General features: G+C 37.8%; 1 protein-coding gene across 1 annotated transcript; it reads left to right on the top strand.

The window, feature by feature from the left end:
• LOC109849964 (transmembrane emp24 domain-containing protein p24beta3) lies at positions 779-23,596 on the top strand. Its single transcript, XM_020419861.1, has 4 exons — positions 779-1,146; positions 14,940-15,126; positions 15,917-16,024; positions 23,193-23,596. The coding sequence occupies exons 1-4, from the start codon at positions 925-927 to the stop codon at positions 23,324-23,326; spliced, it is 651 nt and encodes a 216-aa protein (XP_020275450.1). The 5' UTR covers positions 779-924; the 3' UTR covers positions 23,327-23,596.

Below are 25,528 nucleotides of genomic sequence, written 5' to 3'. Positions count from 1 at the left end.
TGTGAGGACTAAATTGCCCTTCTCCCAAACCAAACCAGGCCAAATCCAAAAGGGCATTTTCGGCAATCCAACTCCCAAAGTTACTATTTGGGAGTAGATATAGCAAACATGCTAAAAGAGTTAGTGGTTATTTAGATATTAGTCCCTCATTTCGTCAACAGTCCCATACTAGTCCGTCAGATCGATGAAATTGCTCATGAGTCTCTCAAATCCCTTGTCTTATTGCAATTTGATCCCTCAACGATCAAAATACCCTCAGCTAATATTTTTTTGAAGCGTTCTTTGCAATTTGGCTCTCTAAAGTTCTTACCTTTTTAAAGTTTGATACCATAAAGTATTTTTGGCACTTTAATACCTTAATTACACATTTTTTAACTCTGATACCCTAAAAGTTTAGGGTATCAAAATGTCAGAAACAAAAGTTTGAGATATTAAATTGAAAAAGGTACATACTTTGTTGTATTACAATTGTTAGAAAAAAAACCTTAAGGTATTAACGTTTAAAAAAGTGTAAACTTTTGGGTATCAATGTGTCAAAAGCTTTTAAGGTATTAAAGTTAAAAATGTATAAAGTTTAAAGTATCAAATTCAAATAACACTTTTTCCTAAGAAGATGAGTTCTAAAAGAGAAATCACAACTAAGGGGAGCAACTTGCAAGACCCCTTAGGATTCGAGGGCCTAGCGAGCAATTATTTTGATGAATGGGAGTAATGTGGAATTATTGAAGATTTGAGGGCAGTTAAACCCGACCAATTTCCTGTTCTGTCAGAAATATTAAAGGGCATAAAAAAAAAGTAAAAAAACAACAGGGGAAAAAACGCTTTCAATCTTCATCCCTTACCTTGGTTAGATTCTGAAATCCTAGCTTTCTGAGTAAAATTGAGCACATAGATCGAACTATTGGAGCTTGAATCGAGAGATTAATGGAGAGAAGGAAGCCATCAATCGAATTCTTCGAGATTTTCCTCATTCTAGGGCTTCTCATTTCCTTCCCTCGAAATCTCTCCGCTCTCTCGATCACAGTCAACGACGTCGAGTGCGTATACGAATTCGTTCTCTTCGAAGGCGATACGGTTACTGGGAATTTTGTCGTTGTTGATCATGACATCTTTTGGGGCTCAGATCACCCTGGAATCGATTTAGTGGTAAGTTTTCTATCTCTATCTAGCGTTTTGCATCTGAGATCTGTTGTAAAATTTTCACTTTTTAATATATAGTTGAAATTACTGGTGATTATTGATGGATTTTGTTTTGTACGTGTTGAGAAATATTTATATATTGGCAAATTGAAAGTTAAAATGCACTCCTTATAGCAAAAGGTTCTTCATTTTATTAGAACCCGCTAAAATTAGCATGTTCACTAGTTGCATTTTAGAAATTCATCAATACTTTTGTGGGAAAAATAATGTGAGGCGGTGTGCACACTGAAACTTGATTAGAATGTTCTGGTCTACTATTTGTCCAGCAGCATGTGAAAAAAAAAGTCATATAATTTCTCCAAATTTTACATTTACTAGGGCTCCGAAAGTGGAAAAGTTATTCAAGCGGACAATTGAGTTGTCTGCATAAGTCATTGCCTGGTAGTTACTGAAAATAAAATGAAAAACCAAAGATGAAGGGAAAAATGTTCAGCTACTGTTCACAAAGAGAGAAAAAAGAAGAAGAAAAAAGCGGCGGGAAGAAATTGGAATAAAAACAGAGAGAGAAAGCGACAATTAAGTAAAATAATAATAATAATAATAAACAAGTACCGAAAAAACCTTACTTTGTTCTTGAAAATGAAGATGATTTTCTGGTGACATGAATGGTGGCAGTTCACCGGTTATGACACTAATTTTTATTGACTGTGGGCTTCCCTCGACCATCAAGTAGAGAGCAGAAGAGGGAGAGATCGAAATGTAAAGGGAAAAGGTCATCAGGTTAAAGACTCTTAAAAATTGCCTACAGCAACACACTTAGGTCCAAAGGCTGCCCTTCCACCACCTCCCCTACCCCCACCCCCTACCAACAAAAACAAAAAACAAACAAAAGGAAAAAGGAGTACATACACAAATGCACATGCACAACCAAAAAGATAGAAAAGTGGGAAAAGAGGAGCACAGACTTCACCGCGATTAAAACACCACAATAACATTATAATACCTTACAGTTGCACCCAAGTGCAAACTTAATGGGTGCCGATTATTGCCAACTGTCTAACAACCAGCTAGTCCTTGTAGATACTCCTTATAAGAACTTCTTGAAATACTGTTCTAGTCTAAATTACTTAAAAAGTAGAAGCCCTTCACCCAATGGCCTTCATTTTCCTCTTGAGTTTTGGATGTTTGTCAAGTCTTTATTTATTCATCTTATCCGATCTTTTCATATTATTTGATCCTTCTCTTTATGATTTCCTTGAGTTTGTTGACATTTGTGATTTTTGAGTTATTGGTTAGGCGAGTTGTTTGTATTACTATTGTCAAAGGACCCTGTCCCTACACCAAAACTCGTAAAATTTTAGTGAGAGCTGATGGTTATCAGTGTATATTCAAATATGTCTTCACTGGTTGAGCATCTTTTCATAGGTAGAAAGCTGGACTCACGCAATGGTATCTATTTTTTAAATCCGCTTTAAATTCGTAACCAATGGGATTTCAACCAGGGCTGCTTTGGTACCATATGAAAGGACTCTGCCACTGTACCAAAAATTCAAAGTTGTGAGGGTTGAGGGTTATAATTTTATACTCTAACAAAACAAAAATTGCTATACTTTATAAAGAATTACTCTTTGAGCCAAATTTCAAGGAGTTGTGTTTGGTTGATTATCATTTCTATTTAATTTGAAGAATTGCCCTCTTTCAACCTGTTTCTTTACCTATAGTTACAAGTACAATGGTCAATGGATGTATCAACTTAGACTGGAATGAGTATGTGTGAGATTGTTAATCAGGCCGAATTTGTTAGTTGAAGTCCAAGTTATTAGATAGAATTCTAGTTATAGTTGAATACTAGTTAGTGGATAGTTTTTCTAGTTATTGGATGAAGATTCAAGTTGTAATCTTATAAATATGTAAACAATCTTTATGAGTTAAAATAGACTGAATAAAGATTTCGAAAAAAAGGTCCCTGTTCATCAATTGTTCGGGTTCATCAACAGGAGCAGAAACTTAGAAAAGTTTCCTGCAGAACTTTCCTTGTTCGTTGCTGTTTGTTCTCTCTAAAATCAACCAAGTTATCCTTGTTTACAGGTCTGTACTCAGGCCGATTCCATTTTCAGAGCCTACAAGTGGTATCAGAGCCGTGTATGCCTAAGTTCCAACCAAGATATGAAGAGGTGACGAGTTCGGAGAAGATGACGACCAAGGTGGGTTCTCTCACTCTCCAATACCCGACGTTATCGAGGGATAACTATGCTTTGTGGGCAATCAAGATGAAAGTCTACATGAAGGCTCAAGACGTGTGGGACGCTATTGAGCCCGCGGCAGGCGTGTCCGTGGAACACAGGAAGGATCAGATGGCGTTGGCGGCCATGTACCAGGGGATTCCTGAAGAAACTTTGATGGTGATCGCAGAGAAGCAGACGACAAAAGAGGCATGAGAGACGTTGAAAACAATGCATCTAGGAGCGGATCGTGTAAGGAACGCGAAGGTGCAGACCTTGAAGTCCGAGTTCGAACTTCTCCGGATGAAGAAGAATGATAACGTCGACGATTTTTCGACGAAATTGACAGGAGTCGTCAACAAGATCCGGGCTTTAGGCGGCGAGATGCAGGAAAACTACGTCGTCAGAAAGCTACTTCGGGCGGTACCGGAGAGATTCCTTACTATCATCTCCACGATTGAACAGTTCGGGAACATCGACAACATGACACTCGAGGAGGCGATCGGGCGTCTCAAAGCCCACGAGGAGAGGGCACGTGTTTTTCGAAACAACGTCGACGATCACCTATTGTTGACGCAAGCGGAGTGGCAAGCAAGGGGCAAGAAGAGCAGCGGAAACACCTTCTCCACACAGACGATTGGTGATGGCAATGGACGAGTTTCGGCCATGGAGGTGCAGCTCGCCAGGAGGGGGAGAGTAGCACAAGCGGTGGTCGAGACAAATCCAACATCAAATGCTTCAATTACGGAGTATACGGGCACTTTCAGTCGGAGTGTCACAAGCAACGCCGCAATCATGAACAGGAGGCTCATCTCACCCGTGCATATGACGAGGAGCCAACCTTGATGATGACTATTTTAGAGGAATCAACTGTCATCCTACTCAATGAGGAGAAGGTGGTGCCAAACTTACTCACAGCGGGGGAGGCACAAGTTGCCAACAACGTTTGGTACATTGACAACGGAGCTAGCAATCACATGACCGGTCACCAAGGCAAGTTCAAGGAGCTCGACGAGAACATCACCGGAATCGTCAAGTTTGGTGATGGATCCGCAGTAGAGATCAAGGGGAAATGCTCTATCTTTTTTCAGTGCAATAATGGCGATCAAAGGCTACTACCTGAGGTATATTATATTCCGAGCTTGAAATCTAACATTATTAGCCTTGGTCAGATGACTGAAGATGGGAGTAAGGTTGTTATTGCTGATGAGTTCCTGAGGGTGTTTGATAGGAGTAAGGTTGTTATTGCTGATGAGTTCCTGAGGGTGTTTGATAGGAACGGTGCTCTCTTGATGAGGGTGACACGTTCAACTAACCGATTGTACAGGATAGAGTTAAAGACTTGCAAGCCGGCGTGTTTGATGGCGAACATTAACGATCCAGCTTGGTTATGGCATGCTCGCCTTGGGCATGTCAATTTCTTCGCCCTCAAGATGATGACTGATAAGAGGATGGCTTCCGGGTTGCCAAAGATCTTGCACCCGAATCAACTATGCGAAGGATGCCTCGTCGCCAAGCAAGTAAGATTGCCGTTCCCTTCGCAAACAAACTTCAGAGCTCAGAAGCCGCTGGAGTTATTACATGCTGACCTTTGTGGCCCAATCACCCCATCTACACTTGCTGGTAACAGATACTTCCTTCTTATTGATGATTTCAGCCGATGGATGTGGGTATACATGTTGAAGGCCAAGAGCCAAGCTTGTGAAACCTTCAAGAAGTTCAAAACAGAGGTTGAGAACGCATGTGACCACAAGGTGAAGACATTGAGGACAGATCGTGGTGGCGAGTTTCTGTCAAAGGAGTTCACTAAGTTATGTGAAGACTACGGCATCAAGCGTCATCTCACTGCACCGTACACCCCGCAGCAAAACGGTGTAGTGGAGAGGCGTAACCGTACGGTGATGGACATGGCGAGAAGCTTACTTAAAAGCATGCATATGCCTGGAACAATGTGGGGTGAAGCGGTCAGGCATGCGGTGTACATTCTCAACCGACTACCAACCAAGGCATTGTACGACCACACACCTTACGAAGCTTGGTTTGGTAAGAAACCCCACCTAGAACACTTGAGAGTTTTTGGATGTGTGGCACATGTGAAAATTGCAGGTCCTTCTCATAAAAAACTCGACGACCGGAGCACGCCAATGGTGTATATTAGGGTAGAAGAAGGAAGCAAAGCGCATCGCCTTTATGAACCTCAACACGACAAAATTCATGTCAGCAGAGATGTCGTGTTCGAGGAAGGAAAAGAATGGGATTGGAGCACAAACGGAGACGAGAGAGCACCCAGCTGGGTGGAGTTAACAGTGGAAGGCGAAACTACAGCAGCCGGCGCTATTTCCAGCCAGTCCCAAACTGGACAGCCGTTTCGAACCAGACTGCCAGCAGCCGGCCAGACCAGCCCGCAGATGGTTCCTGGTCCAAGAACAGCCGCTGAAGCAGCAGTTCCTGTTGCATTGGAGATGACCAGAGGCAAATATGGACAGTCGACAGACCGAACAAGGCAGCCAGCTGCAGGCCGAACCAGTCCACAGACAGTTGTTGGTCCAGGAACAACTGCTGTGGCAGCAGATCCCGCTGCATTGGAGCTGTCCGGACCTCCTGAAACTGCAGCGATGACTCCAGAACTTGTGCGCTACCGGTCCCTAGCGGATATCTATGCAGAGACAGAGGTGATTGATCTCCCTGCAGAGGAATTATTTCTAATCTCGGAAGAACCCACGAGCTACCTTGAGGCTGCAACAGATCAAGAATGGCGGACAGCCATGGAGAAAGAATTGGAGGCCATCGAGAAGAATAAGACTTGGGTACTCATGGAGTTACCGCAGGGTTCCAAACCCATTGGTCTCAAATGGGTGTACAATCTGAAGAAGGACAATGAAGGCAACATTCTCAAGTACAAGGCAAGACTTGTAGCAAAAGGCTACGTTCAGCAGCAAGGCGTGGATTTCGATGAGGTGTTTGCACCTGTGGCGATGCTTGATACCATCAGAATAATCCTCGCTATATCAGCACAGAACGGGTGGGAGGTGCACCATCTGGATGTGAAGTCGACATTCCTAAATGGTGATCTCCAGGAAGAAGTGTATGTGGTTCAACCTAAAGGGTTCGTTGTGAAGAATCAAGAGCACAAGGTCTACAAACTTTCAAAGGCACTCTACGGTCTACGCCAAGCACCTCGAGCATGGAACACACGCCTCAACAAGTGCATGAAGGGCATCGGATTTGCAAGATGCACTCAGGAGCAGGCGGTATACACAAGGAGTAACAGAGGGGATACACTCATTGTTGGCGTGTACGTAGATGACTTGATCGTTACGGGCTCGAGGGCGGATGAGATAAAGTTTTTCAAGCAACAAATGATGAAGGAGTTCGAGATGAGTGACCTTGGATTGCTTTCCTATTATCTTGGTATCGAGGTGGATCAGCGAGGTGATTGCATTGCGCTAAGGCAGGCGGCCTATGCGAAGAAAGTTTTGGGTCAGTTCAGGATGATGGATTGTAACCCGATTCAATATCCCATGGAAGCAAAGTTAAAACTTGGAAAGGATTCTGAAGGAACACCGGTGGACGTGACAGAGTATAGACGCATCATCGGATGTTTAAGGTACCTAACTCACACCCGACCCGATATCACATATGCCGTGGGGATTGTGAGTAGGTACATGGAGCACCCTACAGTTTTGCATCGACAGGCTATCAAGCATATTCTGAGGTACGTGAAGGGTACTATGTCCTACGGATTGGTGTACAAACGAGGTCGAGGCAATGAAGAGTTGGTGGGATTCACTGACAGTGATCTTGCGGGAGACGTTGATGACAGGCGCAACACAGGCGGCATGGCATTCTATCTAGGTGATAGCCTGGTCACTTGGACATCACAGAAGCAGAAGACGGTGGCATTATCATCCTGCGAGGCAGAATTTATGGCGGCAACTGCAGCAGCGTGCCAAGGCTTGTGGTTGAGGAGTTTAATCAGCGAGGTGATTGGGAGTGAGCCCAAGCCGGTTACACTCTTCGTCGACAACAAGTCCGCGATTGCCTTGATGAAGAATCCGGTTTTCCATGGAAGAAGCAAGCATATTGACACACGTTTTCACTTCATTCGTGAGTGTGTTGAGCGAGGACAGATTAAAGTAGAGTTCGTAAGCACGAGCGAGCAGCGAGCGGACATTCTCACGAAGGCACTAGCAAGGGTGAAGTTCATCGAGATGCGGGAGCTGCTAGGAGTAAGGGACTTAGAGTCTCGTCCAGATTAAGGGGGAGAATGTGAGATTGTTAATCAGGCCGAATTTGTTAGTTGAAGTCCAAGTTATTAGATAGAATTCTAGTTATAGTTGAATACTAGTTAGTGGATAGTTTTTCTAGTTATTGGATGAAGATTCAAGTTGTAATCTTATAAATATGTAAACAATCTTTATGAGTTAAAATAGACTGAATAAAAATTCCGAAAAAAAGGTCCCTGCTCATCAATTGTTCGGGTTCATCAACAGGAGCAGAAACTTAGAAAAGTTTCCTGCAGAACTTCCCCTGTTCGTTGCTGTTTGTTCTCTCTAAAATCAGCCAAGTTATCCTTGTTTACAGGTCTGTACTCAGGCCGATTCCATTTTCAGAGCCTACAGTATGAACATAATGTTTGACATGGCCAAAGTAGAAAATTGTCGACACATGAATGTTTACCCAACTTCATTTTCTCATAAATGAAATAGGCTGATGGAAATTGTAATATGAAAAGCTTTCTACATTACAACTATTTTTACAACAATAAACTTTCTCTTCTAGCCTATATTATTTCGCTAGCCTACTAGAGCAAGTGGAGTCTTAACAATTGTCATGATTTTTCCTTTAACTTTTTACGTATGCTAGAGAAAATTTGACATGACAGTTCCTCAATGCTAGCTGATGACAGAAAGATCTTCGATTAGACTCTTATAGTACTAGGTGTATTCTAGAGTTAGATGTAGTTTTGTTGGACGTTTAATGAACCAATTATTGTAGTTTTTTTAATTAGTCTAGCTTAAGTATCCTTGAGTTACATAGGAAAGTGTCACTTAGTAGTGCTCTTAAGTTGTTTGCTCCTTCATACCTAATTCTTAAGCATTCTCTGATTTGTAGGGTTGGAAAAGTTACCTTTTGTAGCCCTGATGAACAGTAATGTATGTAGTAAAAATCCTTTAATGTTTCTTTTTACCAGTTGTGACTAAATAATTGGCAACTCCTGCATATTTTGACTTGACATTATGTCCCATCAGCATTAAAATATTATTGGTCATCTCTAATTATCTCAAATAAAGTTGACACCGAGATAGTGGAGGAATCTCACTGAGAAAATTAACATAGATAATTTTGTATTTTAAATCTAGGTATAAGAGCAAGCCAAATTCTGGACATTTATGTAGAAAATGTTTGTAACATAATGCAAACATGACTTCAAAAAGGATGGTGCTAACGGTGTAGTTATTGGTTGATATGAAATTTAAGTTAGATACCTTTGGCAAGGTGTAGTTCTTAGTTTAAATGTATGATGTTAAAAGTTGATGACTTGATCCGTATGACTTTGTTGGTCGTAAGAATTGAACGAGATGTATACGCTAAAGTAATGAACCTTGAACCAAATAGAGACACCCGCCTGCTAGTTAGCCTCTGCCCCCATTTGTCACACTGCTTACGCACACAACACACGTGTGTGCTAATTCGTGCTTGAGCAATTGCAAGTGCACATATAAAATATTATGCAGAAAGAGAAGTTGAAGTTGTAGTGAGTGGTTGTAATCGTTGAAGTATTTGGTGTAAAACGGAAAATTTTGAACTATGAAATTTGAGAACTTTCCTAACTGTTACATCTTGTATTGGTGGAGCTGACATCCTCTGACATCCTCAAACACGGACCTCAAAGTGATCCTATTTCAGTGCAAGTATCCTAAGTTCGAACCACTTGCAACCTTCTAGGAATAACAGGCTTTGTTGTTTGGTGTACACCAATTAGCAACTCTGATTACGGACAAGCTATCACGTCTTCACGATCACGTCTTCACGATATTCAATTGGATTTTGGATTTATTTGTTTGGAATATATAAGGAGATTTTCTTATTTTAGAAGCTTTGGGTGAGACGAGGAGGAATTGTTCTCCATACCCTATTTATAGGCATCATAATCTTGGAGTCTAAGAAATTTACTTGGAGCCTAAGTAAATGTAGTTTACTTGGAAACTAAGTACTTTGCTTTGGGCCGAAGTAACTTTGAGCCAATTAAAGTTTTCCCAAGTTTGAAAACTCACTCATTTCTAACACTCCCACGAGTTTCAAACTTGCCTTTTATTGTCCACTTGTCCTTATAAGTTCATGTGCATAGTTTAGATTTTGCGTAGACTCGAATAACACTCAAGGTTTTAAATATTGGCCTATAATATTGATTTATCACCGAGTTATCGGATTTGAACCCCTTCCGTGATTATCTTCAATTTTAAATCGAATATCGTTTTTGGATGTTTATTGGCTATAATGCGGTAATCGACCAATTTTATCAGTCTAAAAATCGGAATTATCAGATAGATTTTGTTTGGTTTGGGGTTTGATTTTGGGCAACACGTATGTTTTCAAGAAGCAAGTTTTTACAATTTGTGAGTGATTCTAAATATATTTATTTACATTTTGGTATGTTTATATTTCATTAAGTATAGTTAGATTACATTTTAGGATATTCTATTATGTATATACATCATCCCATATGTAACTCCGATAAATACTACTTATTCTCGATATATCCCCGATATCTGCCGTCCGATATGGATTTTGAGCGTCTGATAAATCCCGATAAACGATATTTAAAACCTTGATAACGAAAAAAACTTGGATCAATTGGGGAGTAGTCAAGCACATAGTAAACTGTCTTTAACCCGTACTTTACATATTATTAAATGATCACACATATACTAATACCAAGTGTGCATCCTGTTAGATCCTAGAGGGGGGTGATTAGGGTCTTATGCTAATCTAATCCGATTTTATGCTAATTAAAACTAATTAATAAATTATTCTTACAAGATAGATATACAATATGTTACAAGCAAGAATAAGCAATATAAACAAAGAGCAATATCCTAACAATGAGATATATAGTGAAATATATGCAAGGATATATAAACTAACACAAGGGTAAAATAAACAATCTACAAATGTGATAGGGCAATTGACAATGACGACAAGAATACAATGAACACTAAGCACAAATGAAACGCCAAAGCAAACTCAAATACAAGCAAATGATCACGGAGTTCGGACCTTCCTTCCTACGTCTTCGCTCCCTACTCTCGGGGAGAAATTCACTATCACAATCGGGTTTTCTACGCTCACCCGAATAATGTTTACACCTCACAATGTCGGTTTTCAACGCTCACAATATCGGTTTTCAATGCTCACCGATCAACGTTCACTCCTCACACTCGGTTTTCTAGCTCGTCTAAAACTTTACAACACTAACAATGTAACAACAAATGATTTGTTCTCTAATATAAGGTGAGAACTCAATTAAGCACAACTCAATGTTACAATCTCCCACAACCCTAATATACTATGTATGTAAATACAATAAGCTCAAGTGGGTGTGTGTAAACAATGAGTGAAATCAAATCAACAAAACTCAATTAAAATCTAGCTTATGAGAATTTATGAATAAAACAATAAATAAAAACTCAATTAAAATCTAGCTTATGAGAATTTATGAATAAAACAATAAATAGCTAGAAATAGAGTTTAGAAAAGCTTCTCTATAGATCAAGAGGGAGATGTAGAAGAGTTGGATGCTCAAACAATGTAGATGATCTTCCTCAAGCTCTTGTGAAATTATTTTCACTAAACAAACCCTTAAAACAAACTTAAAACTCTTTTAAAACTTCTTTAAAACATTCTCTTAGTTATGCATGAAAGATGAGAGCAAGGGGGTATATATAGCCTCCCAAAATCTCAGCCAAAGCCCCAAAGGAAAAGATCAAAAAGCTCAAGAATTAGAAATATGATTCTGTACCAAAACTAACCGTTGGGCGATCGGCGATCGACCGTGAAAAACTCGCGGTCGACCACGTGCAACAAAAAGGACAGGGTTTGGCTCTGGACAACAGACGGTCGACCGCGAAACTCTTTGGACCGCATCCGGTCGACCGCCACGGTCGACCGCGAGGGGGGGGGGAGCCATCAAGAAACATACTGAGTCTCTGGACTCAGGGACGATCGACCGTGGCGGTCGACCGCAAACAGATATATGCAATTTGACAGGTTTAAAACAGTTTTCTGATTTTAAAACCCTGTTTAAAAATATTAAATAAATTCTAAAAATGTAAAACTTTGGGAAATGATTGTAGACATGATAATAAACATGCTACAAAAACTGGTTTTTAAAAAGGACCTCCCAAATAAAAAATATCATTATTTTACAAAATAGACCAAAACATTAATTAAAATATAAACATATGAGTTTTGATATTTTAGCTTAATCATGTTTTGAAACATTACAAAATAATTATATAGACTTAATGAAAGATGTATATGATTGTTATTAAGTCCATAAACCAAGAAAATAATATTTTCATAAAATTGCATATTTTGCAAACATTTCAAAAGAAAATATGATTTTATTGAACTAAATAAAATTGATATCAATGAAATCATATATATGCATGTAAGTATGAAACAAGAAATGTATTTTCAATTGTATTCAATTGTTTCATATTAAAACTTAAAAACTCAAAACCATGTATATATATACAAAGAAACCAATAAAATGTGTGTGCATATTATATTGAGCTTAAAGTACCAACACACATAATATAACACCTAAAACTAAATTTACCCAAGCTTGTGATCTTGATCTTCATTGTAGCTCAACTTGGTAAACTTGCGGATGAAGCTTGAACTTGGATCTTGAACTTGAATTGCATAGGCTTCAACCACTATTCCGCCAACCTCCATTTGATATGATCACGAATGCTCGATTCCATCCATCCTCCAACTTATTGTTTGTCTACAAGACTACAATGAATACAAAACACAAACATTAGACAAGCAATATTAGATGTAAATTGTTTGTTAAATCATCATCAAAACAAGAAGGCCAACACATCCATAGTAGCCTAGTTTTAAACTAAGATACCACTTTTATTGTTGTTCTATAGCACCTTAATGGCTCTGTGATTTATCTTAATTCATGCAAATGCTTTAAGTTCTACCCAGTAGATTCCATATGAGATGACCAAATCTCCACCTCACGTATGTAGATCCTCAAAATGTGGTACTGCCAACATCCAACACCCAATGTATTTTGCATTCATTAAGGCTTTACATATCCAACCTCTGACAAATGTGTATCCATAGTAGCCCGAGCTTCGAATTATGGTACACTTTCACTTCCTAGTTTGTAGCATGTTAGCAACCGTATACTTTGTTAAATTGTGAAAAGCCCTTGTGGGGAATTGTTGGAAACCAATAAGATTTTAAGCTTGGGTCAAAGTTAAATTAGCCTAAAGTTTTTGGGTCCAAAGAAAATTGTCGGGTCCCAAGGAAATTACTTGGTTCCATGTAGTTTTTAGGCCTTCAAGTCAATTATTTGAACTCAAAGTAAATTGTTTGGGCTCATGCCTATAAATAAGCTTGGATCCTATGGGTATGAAGAACAATCCCCCTCACCTAGAAGTTCCTAATATAGGAAAGTCCTCTTTTGTGTTGCCAAACAAATAGATCCAAATCTAATTGGATACTACGAGGATGTGATAGCTCATTCATAGTCAAAGTCGTTGGTGTACAACAAACAAGTCAACTTATTATTGGAAGTGGTTTGGATGTAGGGATCCCTGCGCCAGAGTAGGCCGAATAATGCTTTAAGATTGGCATTCAAGGACGCACATAAGCTCCAACTCCGTTGATACAAGGTAAAATATTAGGAAAGATCTCAAATTACCTTGTGCAATTCTATCCATTTTACACCAAATATCTCAACAATAACAATGTAATGTATGTGCTACCTCATCACTCTGTAACGCAATATTTATCATCTATGCACATACAATATAATGCAGAAATAATAGTAGCCACAAGCTCGCCTATCCATATCACTAATTGTGACATCCACTTCCGGGGGATATCCTTTGTGATTTACTTGGGTCTGTCATTCTCTTGGTTTGTAGTTTCTATGCTCTTGAATTAAGTGTTCAAAATCAGTGTCCTTTATTCTTCTGTATAATTTGATTCAAAAATTTCTAACTGATCTCGAGATCAATGTTTAAAAAACGAAAGTGCAAGGTAAAGTGTTAGACCCTTTAATGAAACGAAGCGTAAGCGTCAGGCGTCATGAGTTTATATTTTTATATATTTAATAAATATATAGTGGTATAATAGTTTACAAATAGATACATCCATAGTCTGATTAGTAATTAGGAATTAAATATGTAAAGTATAGACGCGAATCATAATAAATATGTATATGTGTGTGTACACACACATATACATATATGAGAACAATGGATATGCTTGGTACCAAGCAAAAACTTGGTGCTTGGTAGTGAGGTGGTTCATTTTCATCCGCTCATTTCAAGTGGAGATCATTTTTGAGTGGAGTTACTAATTAAGGGGAGGTTATAGTAAAAAAAAATCCTTTATATCCTTCTATCTTGCCTAAAGCGTGCACTTGAAAAGAGAAGTGCTTTATGAAATGCGAACTCGCGAAGCGCACACTTCAATTATGCTTTAAGCGATTAGGCGTAAGCTTCAAGGGATAAATAGCTTCTTTCTTGAGCTTCGAACTGTTTATCCATCAAAAAATTTCAAAGCGAGTTACGAAAAATATTTTTCAAATGTTGCTCAAGATATTCACAGGCCTTGTTATTATGCAAAAAATGTTAAAGAAACTCTATTTACTTGGTTAGAGTTGTGTTTTGTTTGATCCATAAGTTAGATGTTGTTAGGAGTGCAAAATCAAATCTGTGTCCGTATCCTAACTTACGGATATGGTTAGTAAATAACTTCTCTGATAGGATATGCTTATGGATGAGAACACGTAGTGAAATATTTGGATCCATAGTCAAAATATCCAAATATATGTTGATCATATAGTTACAATTGTTTTAATCCTTAGATTAATAGATTTGAGGTCAATTTCGATGATCACGAGATATAATCTTAGCTTTTCAGATATAACGAACACATTAATGAACTCTCTTGTATCTTAGGAAGTTATGAACTGTATTTTTTCCAATCTTATTCAGTTATTTGGTTTTTTCATATCCGTTTTGTATCCGTATATCTGCATATGTATCTGCATGTTTATCCGTATTAATCTCCGATTTTAGCAGATATGGATCTGAGTTTTCCTTACGGAGACATCTATATCTGTGATTGCTAACAAATACAGATATGGTGATGTATCAATTCGTGACTGTATCTGATCCGTTTGCAACCCCAGATGATTTCCTTATTTCTGTTTTAACTGAGTACTAGTACTTTCATGGGCGTGTAACCATCTGCTTGATCTAGAGAGAAGATCATACACAAGAAATTGATTATTGCTAAACCTTTTGCATTATTGTTTAGGTGACTTCTCCAGGAGGCAATACGGTACACACAGTGAGAGGAACTTCTGGTGACAAGTTTGAATTCAAGGCTCCAAGAGCTGGAATGTACAAGTTTTGCTTTCATAATCCACAGAAAACACCAGAGACTGTATCTTTCTACATTCACAGTGGGCATGTTCCCAACGAGCATAACCTTGCTAAAGATGGTAAATCCAGTGAACCCTTTGCAGTTTGCACGATGCCTTTACGCAGCTTTGTCTCTTCAGCATGAATTTCTCCTCTTTTTCTTCTTGCACTGTTCGTGAGGTACAGATGTAGAGGAAGTTGGTTTCTTTTTCTCATAATTCCTTTTATGCTAGGGGTGCAAATGGAATGAGTAGGGAGTGAATATGTAATATCCGAACTGGATTGGAATCCAGAAGGTCTGAATAATGAAACTAGCATTTGTTGTGGATCATTATCTCAATTCGGATAAATATCCGGATCTGCTAGAAGCATAGAAGGTCTGAATAACAAGAAAATAAATAAAAACTGGCAACAACTTCTGTATAAACTCATTGAAGTTGATATTTATGATACTAAATGCAAGGACTGCAATTACTAGTCTAAAAACCATGTAAGGTATCAATTTGTATAATACTTTATTATACAGTACATGAATATATAATATAAGCACTATATTGATTATAAGCAGAGCAGATATCACAACTGCACATGTTGCCTTTCTAAGTGAAGTGGATCTAAATATTAAAAAAATCCAGATTCTATATGGACATTGGTATTTGCTATCAATATTCACTTCAGTGAATTCTGATCTGAAGAGGATTCAAATATGTCAAACATCCATTTGCATGCCATGTTTCTTGCCATTCTCTCCTGATAACAATTTCACGACCTTTTCCATATCAGGTTTGGTGTGCTCACCTGTGTGCATAATTTTCTTGTTTTGATATTTACCCAGTATATTTTTCACTCATTGCTCATATTTTTTGGCAGAGCATTTGGATCCCATACATGTGAAACTTGCTGAGCTTAGAGAGGCACTGGAATCTGTTACAGCAGAACAAAAATACTTGAAAGCACGCGAAGTTCGTCATCGGCACAGTAAGAAACATTTTACACTTTTCTTGCTAAAATGAATGCTATAACTGTTCGTCATTTTTAGATCATTGTTTCAAATGTCCCCAATATATAGGCTGATGCATCATTTTATAAAGCTTGCCACAAAACGATATTCTCCATATCCTTTACCCTTTTTTGGAAATTTTGGACGAATATCACCGATATCTCAGCCGATGTGTTGGCAAATATCTCCTTTTATATGGCGCGTCGCAGAACAATATAGTTTTACAATTTTTTTAAAATGTTTTAAGCAAAAAGTCCTTATGAAGTCTTTTAGCAAAATTATAATTGTCTCTTTTCCTGATAAGTAAGTTCCTACTATCGGTTAGTGATCCTAAACATGTATTATTTATATTTTTGTATGCTTAAATTTCATAAGTATGTTTTGATTACATTAGGACATCTATTCCTCTATAATAATGGGAGGACCCAAGAATCACTATTCATGCTACAGTAATTTACTATGGCATTTTCAAAGAAATATAACTGTGCCATAGGCGGGTTACTATAGCATTATTAAACATATTATTGTATCATTTTAAAATATATTATTGTAGCAGAGGTGGGGGTACTGTAACATTTAAAAAATACATGTAAAAAATATTGTTGTAGCATTTTAAAATATACTGTAGCATTTTAAAATATACTGTAGCAATTAAAAAACGAGATTACTATAGCGATAAAAAAAGGAAACGCCATGCTTCTCACGGGGCGCACACTAGTTATATTATATATGCACATCATCTAATGTGACACTCCAATATTTACTACATTTCTCCGATACTTTCCCTATATCCGCATTCCGATATGGATTGTCGTTTGATATTTTCCTGATGTCCGATATTTAAAACCTTGTTTTATATCAATCTCTTTTCTGTGTATAGAATATTATTTTGCGAAACCTTACTCTTTAGACATGGAAACATGTAACCATGATAAGTTTTCAAAAATTCTTTTGTCTGTGTTTGTGTTTATTTTAACTAGCACAGGAATGAAATATTTTAGTCGAATTTGGGACTCTACACCAGAAATTAAAATCCATGAGCAGTTACTGATACATCGTAACTTACCTAAGATCATGATTAGCAAAAAGGAAATATGAGATATATTTGATGCAGGAAATTTTGTGTACTTATGGCCTCAAGATATAGAATGTGCCTATTGACAAAATAATAAAGTGGAGAAACTTTTTCACCCCAGAAAAAGAAACCTATGCTTAGTGGAGGAAAGATTTGGAAGACAATAGCTAGCAAGGAAAAGCCTATTGAACTGATTTAGTACTCTTGGGCCCTTGGGTCATGAAAGATGTCTATTGGCAGCAAATAAGCGTTTGCCAAATAGTAACTAAAAATTTTAAAATAAAAAGGAAACAAACCAGATTATTAACACTGAAGATTAGCTGATGATTGCTATTCTAAGACCCTGCACGACTGGATCATAAACCGTTTCTGGGTTAGTAAAGGTTACTGGCCAGGTCTGATAATATCTTTAGATGTGACGACATGGCATCAACTATCAAAGAGGTCAAAATAGTTTAGTGTTTGTATAAGGAACTCAGCTTCATCTGGTGATTGTTAATTCTACTAATCTTCTATCACTAATAGCTCCCTAATTTTTCAACGAAATCTACTCTAACGTTTTTTTTATCCCTGGCAGATAATAATTTGCTATGATCCGTTTTTATTTCATTCAAATTCATTTATTCTACTTGTTCGACTTGATCAAGTATGCAATCCATTGTCATTTCATCAAAGATGACATTAAGTACTTTTGAGAAGTCATTGCGCTGATCCTGTATAATGGAAGCACTTTAGCCCAACCAATTTGGCGACAACAATTCCTTTGTTGTTTTCACCATAATGACAACTTTCATCTTTCAACCCTTCTTATCGAAAGAAGAACCAGAATCTCACTATGTTTATTTATATGGTTAATGGGCATAAAGTGCACCTTTCTCTTTTTCCACTCTCTAAATAGTGCTGAGAAGTTTTGTCTCTTTAACAAAAGAGCTAAAAGACATTTTTGCATGTTCACATGAGAACAGAAACTAGTATGTCCCTGTTCCTCCGAATTGTTCATATGAGAACGAAAACTAGTATGTTCCTATCCCACCGAACCAAGTACTTACATAATCTCAACTTTAGTTGTATACGCTTGATGGACATAATATTTACTTTTCTCTTATCATATTCTCACTCTATATATACTTGTTACTTAATATGATCATAGCATAACACTTCGTTTCAAGATCTGTTTTGTAAAAAAAGGTTTCAGTATCTCTGCATTAAAACTTTGTATGAAAAGATAGATAAGAGTCTCCTATTTGTCAAAATTTCTTAGATTGATATACTTTACGTATTTATGGAAAGTAATTTGTAATATATTCTTTAATAAATTGTTAAAAAATTTATTCTTATAGAGCATTAAATTTTAATGGTGATATTTGCATAAAATATCTATAAATAGACATATTTTATCTTCAAAATTTTAAATAAGCTGTGGAAAATATAAAAACATTTGTTATTTGAAAAATTAGTTTGTTCCTTTTATTTGAATATGTATATGTTTAAATAGGTTAAGTGATTGATTCATAAAGTTCTACATATATATGCTGTTTGTACATTCTTGGAACTAAATTCTTTTAAACATGGTTCACTTATTATCCAATTTTATAATATTCTAGATTATTTTCCCACCTTTTAAGGTTTTTCCCCCTTCTTCTTTCGTTACTACGGGGTTGGATCCCTTCTTAGTGGGTGCACCACTTGCTAAGTAAAAAAGACCATCAGTGAAGTCTGGGAAAATTTAAGTGCTCCTGCTTCTTTCATTACTATGGGGTTGGGTCCCTTCTTAGTCGGTGCACCTAGGGCTGAACATGGTTCGGTCCAAACCGAAAAAACCGACCGAACCGATCCGAACCGATCCGAAAAAATCGGTTTTATGAGTAGGACGGTTCGGGTCGGTTTGAAAACTTTTCAACCCGAACCAACCCGAACCGACCGAATATAGTGCAATACTACTCATTCTGATCTTAAACCCTACCCGACCCGTCCCCAAAGAGTCAAAGACTCAAACTCTAAACTCATTTTCTGGATCATTATGCTACCCGACCCGTCCCCAAAGAGTCAAAGACTCAAACTCTAAACTCATTTTCTGGATCATTATGGGTTATAAACAATTTTATTATATTAGTGTTTAATGCTTCATAATCTCCTACTTTGTTGATATTTTTTTCTTTAACACAGTTTGTTTGTTTGATAAGAAGTTTGATAACAAACCGAACCGAACCGCACCAAACCGACTTGCAACAATTCGGTTCGGTTTTGAATTATAGGCGGTTCGGTTCGGTTGTTCAAATTTTGGTAAAAACCGAACCGAACCGACCGTTGCACACCCCTAGGTGCACCACTCACTAAGAAAAAAGACTACCAATGAAGTCTGGGAAATTTTAAGTCTTCCACTCGGCACTTTCGTAATACTAGGACACTAAAATGGAACACCTCGCTTTTGGTAAATGAGATACAAGAATTGGCTTGTTGTGCTCCTTGGATTTAACCTCCTAGGTGCTTACAGGGAACTCTTAAGACTTGGTTTGGTAGGAGGGGAGGTAAGGTAGAGGGAGTGACAACTACAAATGCTCTTTGGTAGAGGGTTTTCATAGGGGAAGGGAATGTGAGGGAGGGTAGAGTAAGGCTAGAGAAACACAAAAATAAACTAGAAAACGAAGAGAGAAAAGCCTTCCTATTTGGAGAGACACGAGAGCGAGATGAGAGAAAATGATAAATAAGCTCAAAAGTCATGTGCCTCCCCTCACTCTCCCCTCAAACCAAACCATAATCACAACAGGTATATCCTTCGCTTTACCTCATCATACCTTCCCTCCTTATACTTCTTACCAAACCAAGCCTAAAGCGGAGATAATTACAGCATTAATCAGAAACTTAATTGGACAAGTGAAAGTTCATCATGTCTCCAACTCCCTTATTTATTGCTACCATAAAGCTGAGACTAAAAGCTTTTGCATGTAAGAGTTGCAATTTTTTAGTTTTGTGCAAGCTATTCTCAGGGATGATTTTTCCTCTGCTCCTTATATGCGTTTGAAAGATATAGCTTATGATGTTGGGGTTCAGTTGGTACCCATTTGATTCCAGGAAAAAGCACTGGGCAATAGTGAAGTGGATCTTGAAGTATTCCAGAGTAACATCCTGAAAGTGCCTATGCTTAGTAAAGAGAAACTTGTGTTAGAGGACTGTATAGATTGTGACCTACCTGGTGACATTGACTAGAGAAAATCAACCTCGGGGTATACAATGATTAGTGACTTTTGCTGGGGGCTTTGTTCTAGCAATTGAAGTCTTATGAAATATGTTGCTCTATCAGCTACCAAGGCCGATAANTCAATCCTGGATGTGGGGAGATGTAGTTATGGCTACAAACTCTATGCTGTTATTAACTGGTCAGTTATGTTGACCAGTGTTGCCGACCAAAATGTTCAATGAGTGTTGTCGAGGCCAATGTGTTGGTGCCCCCCACATATCGAGAGGGAGGACTCATAGGTGGGTCTATCCTTTGGGGGACTCACCACCCACTAAGAAAAAAGGACAATTAACTGAGGATGTTGCCTAGAAGTATGTAGTAGGTTATATTACAAATTAGGGTATGCAGTTCACCACTTAGCTATTTTTGATTTAAGCGGGTAGGTTTCTTTGATACACAAGTTTAGTATGTCGTACATTGTAGATTCTTCTTTGGGTTCACTTACTATTTTTCAATGTGTATAATAGGAAACTAGAAACAAGTGTTATCAAAGGTGTGCGCTTAGCGCCCTTCAATGTAGGACGGTGGTGACGCGCCCCGCATGTAATGCAACGATGCCTTTTTGCACTTTGTCAGTGCCCTGCAAGGGCACTTTGCACAGGGCACATGCAAGACAGGCTCGTATATTTGCCTTTAATATTTAAATCAGATCTTTATACTCGATAATCCGTATCCCAGAAAGAAAAATAAATCCATTAGGCCATTATACTAGCTCGATTGAAGAACCTAACTCATTCTCCTTTACATTTGATTTTGCTTCAATATTAGTTTTAAATTAACTTTCGATTGGAAAATTATGAACTTTACTACTGTGTTTGGTGTATAGCATTATACATTAACATCTTATTTTATTATTTGATAGTTGATATTATTTGGGAGGTTTTGTTTATAAATCAAAGTTTTATCTTGATTTAATTTTAAGCCCACTAACTTTCAGATTGATTCATAGACCCAAATACTTCAATTGGTTTAATTTTAAGCCCAAGTTATGTATATCTCACGCTTATACATCTAGATTTTAGTATAAAAAAACTAAATACCCAACCTGTCTCTTCCATCTTCTTCCCCAAATAAAATTCCCTAACCCACCATGTACTGCAGCTCTGACCAATCACCTCCTCAAACCCGAGACGACCGCCTCAAACCCAAGCTTCAACCCAAGTGCGATGGCCTCTCTGGGAGACGCTCCAATCTCAAGGATCAACTAGGGCAGAACTACATGGAGATTGATGATTATAAGATTGCCCTCAAGAATCTTAGAAAGGAGGTGGAAGATACACCAGCAAATGGGATATGAGGATGAAGGGAGGAAGTGGCTGAGGTGGCGGTGGTTGTCTCTGGTTAGTCGAAGCTGCAGCTGGTGGTTGTTTTGGGAATTCAGTCGGGGGAAGAAGATGAAAGGGACAGGCTGGGATTTAGCTTCTTTTACTAAAATACAGCTGTATGAATGTGAGAAATCATAACTTGGGTTTAAAAACAAATCATTTCAAGTATTTGGGTTTATGACTATCGGAAAGTTGGTGACTTTAAAATAAATTCGGATAAATCTTTAGGTTTTAAGGCAAAAGTCCTTATTATTTATCTTGATATTTTTTTTAATGTGAAATTTCATAAACATGCTTTTTCATGCTTGATGCAGTGTGTGCCTGGCTTCACTCGGGCGCACATATCGCATCGCGCATTGCATTTGTGCACGCGAAGAGACTTTGTGCTCTGCATTTTGCATCGTGCATTTATAACACTGCTAGAAACTAGAAAGCTAATTATGCTTTCAATAATTTTTCATACAAAATACTTCAATGCTTCGCTTTAAATAAAAAAAATTATTACATTAGACCAAAAACATATAAATTATAGATTAAGTACCTTAATAATTTTCCCTTTCCAACTTTCTTTCCCTTGGCATCAAGTGCATATCCAACTAATTCTGAATCCAAACAGTAGTGTGGAACCATGATTCTGTTGATAATTTGTGATTATCTGAGTTACGCATTTAGCATATATGTGATTAATTGAAAATTTTACGTGTATTTTGGTCATTGATATTATCTACTTCGAGTCATAAGTTGAGATTCTTGACACCTTTTTATGCGAAAACTCATACTATCCTTCATAGTTGCTTGTCTATATGTGTGTGGTGTGCCGCTCCTCACTTCACTCGAGTGCACGCATCATATTGTGCCTTGCGCAGATGCGCGTGAAGGGACTTTGCTGGCCACGTATACTTGTAAGATGTACACCAGTTTTGGGGAAGAAACAATTCGTGTACCATGAGAGTATGTTGGACATGTTTGGAAGTTCAAAAGTTGCAAGTGTAGTATGTAAAGGTGTTTTGTCTTTTCAGCTTTCTGGCTGCAATGGACAAGGAAGTTGTAGAGACGATAGCTCTTCTCTTGCCCAACTTAAGTCGTCGATTAATGCTATAACTGTCCACTCTGGAGTTTCCTTTGGCTTTGAGCACCTATAAATTGGTTGCTCAATCTATTGAGTATAAGAAGTCAATTTGTATATTCCATTAATGAAAAGTGAGGTGCGTTCCACTTGAGTGTCCTAGTTCATCAAGTGTCATAGGGTGTTTGTTGCAATCCCATCATTTCTGGATAGTCTTTATATTATCATCCCCTAGCTTATTCCACGAACCATCTGTTATATTCCTTCTCATTGGAGGGTTTTCGATGTAGAAACTCCGATGTCTTTATTTAATAATTTTTGCATAACTTTTGGAGCCGATTTTATATCACACTGAGGGAAGAGCTTTCCCGCTTCCGCACATACTAAATAGACATATTTTTTTGTTTCATCTTCTTACAGCATTTCATTTTGCTTCATGCAGCAAACGAGAGCACAAGAAAGCGCCTGATCTTCTACACAATAGTGGAGTACCTTATGCTGGCAGGCGCGAGTGCACTTCAGGTGATGTACATACGGCGTCTGTTCAGCAAGTCGGTGGCATACAACAGAGTATAATCGTGCGCAAGTTGTATCATCCTCAGATATTTATTTTGCCCTTCGTCATATGTATTCCTTTGTTTTCTCCCTAGATTTTATTTTTAAACATAACATATTGTTGGCTCTAATTTCTTGGGAATTTAGTTTGCTTACTTCTGTTCTAGACTTTTGTATGATCTCAGAAGGGCCATTTTTATTTTGTGATGAATTTAAACATATGTTGATTAGGAAAAGTAATGTATGACGTGCTTCATCTAGTTCCTTTGGTACCAGCATAAGGTTATTTGATTTTTGCTGGGGATAGCATCATATATTTATTATTCCTTTTTTCAAATGTTTAAATTATGCAAAGAGTGGTTATATAGGTTACTGCCTCCATTGTAATGAGCCAAAAGTCACAAGTTACAGTGATTTTTTGCTATATTAGATAGTGACCACAACATCTAAGGTTTGCCATTGTCAATGCTACTTCTGAACTGCTTTGTCCTTTTGAGAAATTCTTCTTTCTTCTCAAAGGTTTGGTCTTCAGGACGTATTTTATTAATCTTCCTCTGATAGATTTATCTTAGATGTCGCAATGATGTGTATAGTTCACAAAACTTGATCAGGGGAATGCTACATGAACAAATCATTAGGACTATGTTCTTAATTATTATCATAATTTTGAAGTTTTCGGTGTAGGTGTGAAGTTCACCCCCCCCCCCCCCCCCCCCTCCCTCCCCTCCCTTGCCTTCTATACGGAATCAAGTAATTCCGGTTATATCGTTCTGGCCACTATGTGAAAAAGAGCTTAGCATGTGATGATGATATGTTAAAATATAAGAACTATATTTCATCAATCTTCATTGTAACTTTAAAGTTTTAATGTAGTGATAAGTACTTCAACATTGTAGTAATGACTTATTTCAATGCTTTTGTGATGAGTCTAACCGGGTCTAGAAACAAATACGATTGTACTCATCTTACATCACAATAATTTCTACCATAGGCTATAAAAAAGAAGAAAAGCAAACAATTATGGTTCACAAAGCTGGTCCTTTGAAAAACAGATATACAAAATAAAATAACAATATGAAAAATCTTTGGGAAACATGATACTAACGTGTTACCCTAAAATCTAAATCACATGCGATCCTTGAATCACTCATCATAATTGACAAAAAATATTGTAATTTTGAGGGTTAATGCTGATTCGTTGTACCGGAGTCTACAATCACGACTCCAGAAATTCACGGAAATGTAGAAAAAGTCTCAACATTCAATATTACTTTGGTCAACAGCAAAAATCATTTTTTTTTAACTATTTTACAATATCTACAGAATCGGAGGTCATGTGGCTGACGTGTAGGATAGTCATCGCTCAGAGCTCATCCCCCTCACCATTCGTTGCTTGCCACGTCTCTTTAAAATGCCTGTTTGCTGTTCGGACCAGACAGCTATCCTCTATCCAATGGTACTTTGGATAAGGTTGCTGACAGGCACGGGCACTTTCCTAAAAGGTTAATAAAGCCAACGAACTCAGTTTTTTATCCCGCCAAACATGTAGAATACTGGGCCCCACAAAAAGTGTGCAGCTGTAATAAGACTTGGTTAAAATTAATTGTTTTATTACTGTAATCTTAATCCACATCTTATCGTCTAGATCACCTCACAGTTACGTCTGGCCACGCGTCTTCCAATTCTACCCCTGCTTCTTATCGCACCGTTTCTCCGGTCATAAGAAAACGGGGAACTGAAAAGTGAAAAGGTTGGGTTAATTTGCAAAAAACACCCTATTGTTCGGTAAAAATATACTTCAGCAGTGCCCTCACTTTAAGAGTTTTCTGCTAATTTATCAAAAAGTTTGTGGTTGTGTTCTAAAACTAATGTTGAAAGTTTTGAGACGTTTTCTAAAAAAATAACAAAGGAAATTAGGGGTATATTGGCTAAGAAATAGCCAATGAGAAAATATCACATACTTAATCAAGAGACTAACAGTTCGGACAATCAAACACCACCTTGAACAACATGGTTGCTTGTTCCTTGTCTGGGGTAGTCATCATCCACATGTCCAAAGTATCATGGTCCAAGCCCAACTCGATGCCCCAGACTCAATGACTATGTGATAAATCTCGTCATACATAAGATAATGAAACATTACTAACTCACATGAATGCACGAACATAATCATTAAGATTATTCTTTTAATGCCATCTTCTACCATTCTAACTATCTCGACTA

Source organism: Asparagus officinalis, chromosome 7 (assembly GCF_001876935.1).
Source record: "Asparagus officinalis chromosome 7, Aspof.V1, whole genome shotgun sequence".
NCBI classification, from domain to species: domain Eukaryota; kingdom Viridiplantae; phylum Streptophyta; class Magnoliopsida; order Asparagales; family Asparagaceae; genus Asparagus; species Asparagus officinalis.
The sequence above is the reverse complement of the archived record's forward strand: the minus strand, read 5'-3'. Positions and strand labels throughout refer to the sequence as shown.